A 10,671-nucleotide genomic window follows, 5' to 3' on the forward strand; every position below is an offset into this window, starting at 1 on the left:
TGTTTTCATTCCAACACAGTTATGCCAACAGGAGCGCATGATGTTTTTCTTTGCATGTTTCATTTGTCCAGAACGGTTGTTGTACAAACATCACCAGTGTATTACTGTGAGTGAAGAATTACTGTACTGTGTGACTGTTAATTACTGTCAGACCCCCTGCCAACACTCATTCATCTTCACTCAGCCAAAACTTGTTCATATCTAATAGAGTTATTAGAGCTTAAACAGCCGTTACTGTGTCAATGCCCTGTTTACACAGTCCTCATTACCAATTATCTGACTTTCAAAACAAAATCATTCTGGCTGGTTTGACATTTTAACTTCCACAATGGTAGGCCTATATTATATTATAGTATTATATTATATTATATATTATATTATAATGTATTTATTGATGTATTGATTGATTGATTTAAAAAACTGAAGAACAAACGATAAACTAATTTGTGTACAGCAATATCTGGTGTAATGTAGCGGCACCTACTGGACAAAACTCATGTTGCAATAAAGCTGAACCTATAAAAAACACAAATCGTTATTTTTTTTAAAAAGAGAGAGAATTTATAGCAGACGGGGAATTGGAAATTTACAAAAAAATATGTCCCATATTAATGTCATTTTGTTGACCTTTTAAAACGGCAAAATGGTGTGTTAAATCAAAAGCGATAAATCCTTGTAAAATCTGAATTTATGCTAATGACAGGCAACATTATGATAGGCTAATATTGTTGTTCTTGATGTTGTTTAAAAATTATCACGTTACGATCTTATTTGTTTTTGCTGTCATTTAAAACTACATTTCCCAGAAGTCAACAGTCAGGATGTTTTCCACAGCGCTTCCGGTTCATCTCAAGGGCAAAATTATCACATGTACAGAAGCGACACAGACTTTAATCCGGTGTGTCACTGTTATTAGATCTATAATTGTGTAAAATGGACAGTTTTGGTTCTGATTTCTCTTCGGGCTCATCTTCTGGTAAAATGGACACTGGCACTATAATGGAGCAGGTCAAAGTTCAGATTGCCGTTGCGAACGCGCAAGAGCTGCTGCAGGTTAGTGACTTTAACTCTTAAGATGTTATATGCTGTTTTAAATTATCCCTATATAAATACCCTTACATTATAATTTCATTGTGCTTCCTAAAATTAATAAGTAAAACAACACAAGGGGCTTGTGTTGGATAGATTTTGTCATTACATGATGCTGAATAAATGGATTACTCTTATATGACTTTACCATGGTAACGTTAGGCTATGCTTTGGTGTATCATGTAAATTTCATGGCGGTGACCAGTAAGCACAGTTTTATTGCAAAAGTACATTAATATTATCTGTTATCACTCTATACACTTACCTTGTAGTATTACCTTGGTATTTTAAACTTGTACCATGGTACCTCCACAGACCATGTTTGTAAAGCTTTGTCTCTGTACAAATACAAAAACTGTATTTTTGAGTATGTACCACGATAAAGGAAGTGATAAAGGTACAATGATATACCATGGTATAGGAGCATGGTACCCTTTAAGAAAGTACAGTGATGCATGGTATGGCAAAGAATTTTCAACATTATCATGTATTGTACTATTTTTAAAAAATCCAGTTGTAAATATGACATTTTATTTGAAAATACTATTTCAGTTTTTCTTCTTAAAATGACTTGTTTAATCCATTGTGTTGTTTGCTGTTTCTGTGTAACTATTTGTCCAATTTTCTAGCAATTAATTGTTTCAAAGTCCTTTTCATTATGTTACTGCCACAGTACCTATTTATAAGGTATCCAGTTACAAAATGTACTATAGTACTAGCATACTAGAATTATTCCATGCATTCCTAATGCCATTTGTCGTTCATTGCAGAGAATGACTGATAAATGCTTCAAGAAATGCATTGGCAAGCCAGGAAGCACATTGGACAACTCTGAACAGGTATGAGCAGGACATCCTATACCGCTGTCCATGTTTCTTTGAGGAAATAACATCTAGACCCATGCATAACCCTTTCGTTTTTCCCCAGAAATGCATTGCCATGTGCATGGACCGCTACATGGATGCATGGAACACGGTCTCCCGCGCGTATAATTCCAGATTACAGAGGGAACGGGCACGTATTTGATGTGCAGATGGCGGCCGGTACTACCTCGGTATCACCTGAGTCCTCAGGTCGAGATGCCTGGTCTCCAAATGCACGACGAGTGTATAGACTTGGCACGCTTACCACGCAACAACAACTGATGGATACAGAAGGAACCAGGTGGCTGGATTTAGACTCTACATGGACATTTTTCATTAAGTTTTGTTTTCAAACCATGTTAAAATGATAATACAAGACATAGCTGTTTAATAATTTTCAAATTAAAGGATTGATAATTGTAGTAGCAGTTCTCATGCTTAAAGTAATGAGCAGAATTGGGATAACAAGAGGACGGGTCAGGATTTTGATATCCAGTTCCTGCTCGCAGGTTTCACTATGTTTAAAAACAATGCTAAAAATCGGACACCTCCCCTTATGCTGTTATCCATTCATCAAGCAGCCAATCAAAATTCAATGTGCCATCTGTCTGCCTTTTGTCATTGGGTGGATGTTACTCCATTCCCTGAGGGAACGGCTCACTTTACCACCTCTGTTCCGCAAACCTAGCTCTTCTCCCACAGGGGAAGAATTCAGGGGCGTCTTTGTTGCAATAATTGTCACTTCTTCACCAGGATCGTCCGAAAAGTGCTTCTAACTTACCTCTGAAGAACAGACTGCAATTGTCGACACTGGAGTGTCATTTGTCTCATTGTCTGTTAAGTACAGTAGTAGGGTTGTTTAGACACTCAAACTACAAACCCTTGTAAAAGCAGTTCCCTTTGTGTACAAGCGTGTCAAAGTTCCCAATTACCTTTGCTTCATTGAGTTTTGTAAAGGCTTGGATAGAGATGCAAACTCCACCAAGACATGTCCAGACAGATGTTGTGCTGTTTTTATGGAATGCAAATAAATACCATCAAGTCAATCCATTTTTATTGATGTTTTTGTTGCATTGATGAAATAACAGGTTAACAGATTAAGCACCATTTGTACACATTAGGCCTGAAACACACTAATCAAGTACATGGACTTACATTTTGCTTTCTCAGCATTGTCATAAGCTGCGTTATAGCATGCATTTTCACAAACTCTTATTCTACAGCCTGGTCAAGTACTGGCATGGCGGAGCAACAGTTTGAAATGAATCTTGTTTAATGGCACAGACTTTGTACTGAGGTTTGGTTCTGTCTTAGTAACACAAGAATACACTTATGTTCAAATGGACCATGTGGTTGCGATATGTGGTTTGTGTGTTTGCAAAGAATGTTTCTGGCCTTAATGCATCAACCAACTCAAAGCAAATTTCCTACATTTTCCATTACTGGAATATAAATTCTGCTGGTGAAATGAGAAGGGGATTTAAATCAGAATTTATCAAGAACACTTAAAGCATATGTCACCATATTTTATTATCTTCCACCTGAAGTTAAAACCACTTCTCATTGATCATTATTTGTACATGTTTCTAAGCCATATTGGTTATGCGTAGGCCCACACGGGATCTGCAACCTGCTAAATTGGAGCATTTTCCTCTCAAAATCAGGCCAGAATTGCATAAAAATCTGCAGATTTCATGGAGACCTTATGTTGTTGTTTTTCTAAATGGCAAAAACCATTTCAAGGGCTAGTGCATCGTACACCAGAATGCAATGTTAATAAATACCACAAATAAATATTTTGACAGTAGAGTGAACATGTTGTTAAAGTCATCCGTTTGAGTTTCATGCATCTTCAGTTGAGAGACACGTTTGCACATCACTTGTGATTGTGCTGGAGGATATTTCTGGATCATATTTTTAAAAAGGGAGGTATAGAGATATCCACTCTCTGACAGACGTGACCTGCATGTAAACTCCCGGGAAGCCAATTCGACCACAGCCGTGACCCCAGCTGGTCACCCCGGCCAGGAACCAACGGCCCTGGGGTTCCCGGCACACCAGAGGGCCCCCTGAATCTCCCTGCAGAAGAAGAGAAGACCACTGCGTTCACTTGTGTTTTTGTGGAAGGAATGACATTTAAAGAAGTCTGCTGAAAACTCAAGGATATGGTTGAATTACATTGGGCTATGTTACGTAATAAGCTTAAGAGGCACGCTGGATGTTTTAAGGTAAAAAAAAAAAAAAGACTTAGAGCATTAAGTATCATCAGGTAAGTGCAGCAGTGCTTCAGAAGAAGTCATTCAGATGTATCCTACTCCTGTGCAACTGCTGATTTTTTTCTTTTCGTACAGTAGCATTCAGAAACCCTTAATATTCTCACAAACTCACCAAACATGTGTCCCTGTTCCCCTCCACAGAGCCAGCACACATCATGTTGTCGGTAAGTCCACCACCATAAGCTCGCTGGCAGTCCCACTGATCAAAGACACTAACCTTTGCTTTTTGCAGAAAATTGGTTATCATACCTACATGGAATAAACAGACCATACATCATAATGGATCCTATTAATGAAATGCAGTCCACAAATATGTCCATATCTTTTTGGAATCAAGGTTTAATGTAGATGAAGTCTGGAAGACATTTTTTATATGTCGTTTTCACACTTGGTACGTTGTATCCTAATTTAGTTGTCTCTCCATGCCCATGCTGGGAATGGTCAGAATTCATAGGCTGATAATTTCCGCAAAATATTCATAACAGCATTTCATTTTCGGATTGCATTTACATTAATCACTAAATGTATTACAGTTCATGTGAGTCAAATCCCAGACCCCTTCCTAAAAAGACAGAACGCGTGCTCCTTGGTGGATGGACACTTCAGTTCGAAAGACAGCTTTCACATAACTAAGTTCAATCGAACCTGGGTCCACACCAGAACATCTAGTGTGAAAACGATATCAAAAACTACTTGTCTAGGTTTTATCTTGTCACCATGACCAACCCCAAACTCACCATCCTCCTTCACAGCGCCCCATCCAATGATGTAGCATTCCATAGTTTTGATAAAGCTATGCCAGGGAGAAGGCAAACACACAGTCTGGATGGTGTAGGACTTGGGGGCGGGGATGGAGAGTTCCACCAAGGCCACATCAAAGTCCATGGTGCTGCTATTGAAAGCAGGATGAGAGATGATCCTTTGCGCTGGAATAACCAGAGCACCCACTCCAGACCAAATGACTGACCCAAGACTTACTGTCCAACTGGCAGTGTTCAGCTCACTATTGATGAAAACACAAAATAAACACAATCTTTTTCTGTTCAACTCTTTTAAGACTAGAGCATGTTGGGAAGTCGGCAGTCAGTGGTACACTACCCTCTGAAGCAGTGAGCAGCAGTCAGGAGCCATTTGCAGTGGATGAGCGTAGCTCCACAGCGGTGGGTGCGTTGGTACTGCAGACTGCCCACCCATGGCCATTCACCTCTCCGGGCAGAGACGCCACCGATAATCCTCCCTTGTCCCACGGCTGGACGATTCCCACAGTCTACAAAGTAAACAGGTGACCCTTATATTCTTGTTCCTCAGTCTACTTTAATGGACCTAATGAAGACGAGGCTGTAAGTGATGCATGTATGGTCTGTTCAATAAGTTGTACAGTTGTGCACATTGGTGTCTATTAGTCAACGCAACATTGAAAATATGCTTTTCTTCCAGTGGACAAAAGAAATGGGATCTGAAAATTGGCGACAGTGCAAACTATTGAACGGACCCGTACATTTACCATTCACGACCACCCATGTTTCTTTTGTGTAAAGTTAAATATGGCACCTACTCTGACTAAGGTCTACACTAGCTAGTTAACCACACTTGATTAATGTGGGTGCAAACCAAATGGATTGTTGGTAAACAGGGGTATCCAATCCTAGAAACAACCCTGGATGCGCCGTCCAGCAGAGAACAGTTTCAACCCTGCTCCAACACACCTCTTTGTAATTATTATGTGTTTTGAAAATATTAACTATCTGGTTGCTGTGTTTTTGATTAGGTTTGGAGCCAAATTGTCTGGGAAGGTAGACCTCCAGGAACAGGATTGGGCACCCCTGTTGTAGAGATCGAGATTATTACGATTATTTACCACAGTTTTTCTCATCAACCTCATTGGGGCAGTCAACGACTCTGTCACATTCTGGGTTTATCTTGCTGATGCACTTGTCTCCGCCACAGTTATAATTATCACTGCAGTTCCCAGGAGCAGGATTATATTCATTACTGGCGAGCTGAGAGGATGGGTTCATAGCTTTGACAATGTGAACCGCAGTGGTTGTGACACTAGGGTCAGTGGTTGTGACACTAGGGTCTGTGGGGGCGACTTGGACTGTTGGTGCGATCTTGATGTAGCCCAGAATCCAGTTGCGGAGTTTGGTGACGCGGGAATAGACCCCAGGCTTGTTGATCTGTGCGCATCCCACTCCCCAGCTCACCACGCCTGCTAGGAAAAAGCGCCCAGGGGCCACCTCACATACCAGAGGGCCCCCAGAGTCTCCCTGAAGGCCAAAAAACACATTTAAAACATTCAATTGTGAAAACACTTTTCAGGGCATCAGGCATTATTGCTAAAACCCTTACCTGACAAGAGTCCACCTTCCCTTGAAGAAAACCAGCACACATCATATTTTGGGTGAGTGCACCTCTGTATACAGTTGTCTTGTTGCAGTCTTTCGAGTCAATGATCTTCACGATTGCCTTCTGTAATGTAGAAGGCACCTCATCTGCTCGGTAAAAGAGGTGTCGTCTTAAAAGGGGTTGTCTCGAGTAGAACAACCAACTTAAACAGGAAAATAGCACCTGATTGACATTTAAAGTGACCAACCACAGTTTGTTTTGAGTTTTGTGCAGTTTAGGGGTGACGTAGTCTCAGCCTCATACGTCAAACCCACGAACCACTGGCTGAATGTCTAATGCATGTGGCACAGGATTTTCAAAATCATTATCTGATTGGTTTAATTCTACAGGATGTCCAGGAGACGTGTGTGTCTCATTCTTTAACGGTCCACCTAGAAACAAAAGTGCCGTGACGCCAAACCCCCTTATAGTAGAAGAACGCCGTCGTGTTTACAACTGGTACAATGAGCCCTTATCAGGATCAACTAAACACTGGATTTTCAAAAGTATGTGAAGTTCGCGGCTCCAGTTTTACAGTAAACTTGCACAATGTTCTTGAATTAAGAATTTATTAGATGCACGCTGGTCTGTTATTGTAGGGACATCGACTTTACATTTTCAAGCCCCCAAACATTACGGGGAACAAAACAAACTGTGATTGGTCAAACATCCTCTTGGGCAGTCCTTGTCCAATGAAAGCTGCTATAGAGTCCAGACCTTCTGCTGTCAGTCTGAAGGTCTGGCTACATGAGACTAGGGGTGAGTTAAACTAATCAAACTCAAGCTTAAGTATATTCTGATGCTTCACACAACATCAAACATACTCACTGGTGAACTGATTAAGAGCTCCCCAACCAGAGACGATGCAGTTCTGCCCAGGACTGAAAATATGAGAGGGTGATGGGATACAGACTGGCTGAACATAATGGCTAAACGTCAAGGGCGTTTCCAATTCAAGTACCGTCACATCACTGTCAGTGGTCATGGGATCATAGGCCGGAGAGACAACCAGGGACTTGATGTTTACTATGGTGGCTTCTCCCTCCTCCCCACTGACTAGATTAGCTCCCACAAGAGCCGTCCAATCTTTCGGGTTGTTTTCTCTTTGGTATATAAGGAAGACATATTTAGATATACATTGGTGCCTAATAAGGAACTGATGAAGATCTTAAAGAAATGCTTCCTCACGTTTCAAAACAATGAGCGGCACTGACAAGCCAGCGATCGTTGACTATGGATGCGCCACATGTATGACGGCCACGTAGTCTGAGACTGACCTGCCAGGGTAGCTCCCCGTGACGGGTGTTTTCACCACCCACAACACGGTTAGCCATGACGGGACGTGTTCCACAGGCTATAAGAGAAACAATGGTTAACAATCAAAGAACATAAATGAAGCCTGTTTTTGCTAAAGAAAATATGACTGCACAGCTTGCCACCACAATGCTAGGGTTCTGTGATTGTTTTAGTGCTGTTACCATGTTTCTATTCATTTGCAAGGGTATTCAAGGTACTTGCAAGGTGGTTTCTAAGTTGTTCTGGCTGGTTTATAGCTGGCTGCGGATATTCTTGTCCCTAGATATAGCTTGTGTACTTCTTTAATAAAAGTCTATTGATTTTCTTGCTAGTATTGTTGTCCGTCAGGCAATAGTCCTAAGAGGTATCATTCATGTCTGTAGGAATATTATGCAAAGTTATTTAAATCACAAACCCTAAGTAATTGTGATGTTTGCCTTAACAAGCACCACTAAAAATACATGTTCCTCCCTTAAAACCTTTAAACTATTTTGATACTAATATGTCAAATGTAATCAATTATCTTTTACCATAGGCCAAAATGACTTCTTAAACTTACAAAAAGGAAACTAACAGCTAAATATAGTGTTAGCATAATAACTCATTATAGCAAGATGGTGACACTTACAGCAAAAGGCTTCATCTGAACCATCAACACAATCGATTATAAAGTCGCATTCTGGATTTGGCTTCGTGATGCATTCGCCACTGTCACAAGTGAACGTCTTCTCAGGACATTTACCTGCAGTAAAAGACAAAGACATCTGAGCATCTTCAATTAACCTTTATATGATCAACAATATTATCAAATTCTGCTTACTTATGTCATTGCCAATTTCATAGAAGGACTTTCCACTTGCCCCTGAAAAAATAAAACAAAAAATGGTCATAATGACACTATTATTGACTTAGACATTTTTGTTATAGGAATCTGGCATACCAAGAAGGATTATGCTACTGATCTCTCCATATTCTGGGACAATGATAGGTTTCCCGTTCAACATGGCCTTAAATCCAGTGCGAAGGAGGTCTTGAACGAAGTTCTCCGTGTACCCCTGGACTTGAGAAATCCGGAAGACCAAACGAAGAGTGGTCATCACATTTGAGTTGATATTCCTGAACGACATCACAGACTCTTAATCAAACACCAAAATGTATACAGACATAATTCCCCACCTTGTTTTATAGAGTTAAAACATGGCATGTAAGCAGTGTACCTACCCATACGCAACTATCTGACAGTCAGTAAAATGATTTGCCACTGCAGAGGCACTAAAGATATTCTTGATCTGTAAAATAGAGAAGACTGTTTGTTAAAACCAAGTTTACATCTGCAGTGTGAAGATTTCCGTGCAAGCTATTGGTCATACTTTTGTTTTCAGAGTCGAGGTCAGAACTACAGAGAATCCTGATGTTTTATCTAGCAGGTCTGAATCATAACTGAGTCCTTGCAATTCCACTGTCTCCATGAAATAATGTTCCTCTTGTATTAAGTAGGCTAAACAGGAAAAACAAGGTTGGTATAAGTGTCCAACAATATCATAACATTTTGATTCTGTGGACAAATTACTCAGATGGAGATAATCCATTAACCTGTCATAAAACCCACAGCAGCCCCGATGATGAGAAGAATCAGTATTGCGGCTAATGTTATACATTTGGAAGCAGAGAGGTAAGCCGGCCGTGAGTCACCCTCGGGCCACTTATTCAAGTCTTTCTTCTCCATTTCAGTCTATACAAAGACCTGCAACACAACCTGGACATTCAAACTGTAAAACACAAGAACACATGGAGGTAAGAAATACAGACAGGTGACCAGGTAAAAACAGGATTGGGTTTTTATGATATCAAAAGTATTAGCATTTCCCTTGGGTACCGAGAGTGAAAATCATCTCGTGGGATGACAAAGTATTATTTCATCGGCCATAGAACGAGACAATACTAGGAGTGGTTCAGAGAAGCCAAAACAAACCTCTGTCGATTCTTAGATGTTATATCGCAGAAATATGAAGCCTGATGTTCCAGAGAGTATGGATAAAGTTACTTTTCACATCAGGCTTGTAAAGGCAACAACAACTCTCGTATATGCACATAAAAAAATACAAACAAACCATACAAAGTGCAAAACTATTATTTAAAGGCTTGCCAACAACAATGCAAAGGTATCACATGGCAGTTTTGGGCATATTTTGACACAACAAAACAATATATTTCCATTAAAAATCATATATAATAAATAAATGTTATGTCAGGTCACAAAAACGCATTACAAACAAGCATACTAAAAACAGTGGTAGTATACTGACTATATAGCCTATGCCAATTCAAATGTACATAGCTAAATAATTTTGGTTTATGCATGCACAAATCCAATGCAACAAATCTAATATAAAATGGCTATAATAGCCTACTGTTAAATAATGCAAGAAAATATTATTTTCGTTTTAAACAATCAAAAATAAATTCTAACTGTTCAAATACTTTTCTGAGGAGCTAGAAACAAATACAAAGAGCATTAAAACTGTGGGTGTAATAACTTCTGGCACGATTCAAGGAAGAATAGAATAGAATATGTTTACTCACCGTTTCAGACAGCATTTGTTCACTGATGCATCTGATCTTTACATTGACGTCCGAATAAACCGCACGACACGTTTTGAGATTGCATAGACTGCAGCGCTGTTATGCGCTAGGGGTTTACATGTGGGCGTGGCTTTATACAGGTGAGGGCGGGGGCTTGTCTTTGATTGGCCGGTGCTACA

General features: G+C 40.0%; 2 protein-coding genes across 3 annotated transcripts; one reads left to right on the forward strand and one right to left on the reverse strand.

Annotated features, from left to right (window-relative positions):
* Positions 1–773: 773 nt before the first annotated feature.
* timm13 (translocase of inner mitochondrial membrane 13 homolog (yeast)) lies at positions 774–2,998 on the forward strand. The gene is made up of 3 exons (XM_079592891.1): positions 774–1,053; positions 1,860–1,928; positions 2,017–2,998. Exons 1-3 carry the CDS (start codon positions 934–936, stop codon positions 2,113–2,115), a joined length of 288 nt encoding a protein of 95 aa, XP_079449017.1. The 5' UTR covers positions 774–933; the 3' UTR covers positions 2,116–2,998.
* On the reverse strand, positions 2,991–10,600 carry tmprss9 (transmembrane serine protease 9). Of its 2 annotated transcripts, XM_079592889.1 has the most exons (16): positions 10,493–10,577; positions 9,503–9,678; positions 9,280–9,407; positions 9,131–9,198; positions 8,850–9,025; positions 8,730–8,771; positions 8,538–8,651; positions 7,802–7,967; positions 7,575–7,716; positions 7,442–7,484; positions 6,578–6,720; positions 6,087–6,495; positions 5,327–5,495; positions 4,966–5,231; positions 4,341–4,477; positions 2,991–4,031 (listed from the first exon to the last, which is right to left on the reverse strand). In XM_079592889.1, the coding sequence occupies exons 2-16, from the start codon at positions 9,633–9,635 to the stop codon at positions 3,870–3,872; spliced, it is 2,298 nt and encodes a 765-aa protein (XP_079449015.1). In that variant the 5' UTR covers positions 9,636–9,678; positions 10,493–10,577; the 3' UTR covers positions 2,991–3,869. The 2 variants fall into 2 exon arrangements, with proteins under 2 accessions (XP_079449015.1, XP_079449014.1); XM_079592888.1 differs by having other exon boundaries at positions 7,442–7,716; positions 10,493–10,600.
* Positions 10,601–10,671: the final 71 nt, after the last annotated feature.

Source organism: Phoxinus phoxinus, assembly GCF_949152265.1.
Source record: "Phoxinus phoxinus genome assembly, chromosome: 20".
Classification (NCBI taxonomy): Eukaryota; Metazoa; Chordata; class Actinopteri; order Cypriniformes; family Leuciscidae; genus Phoxinus; species Phoxinus phoxinus.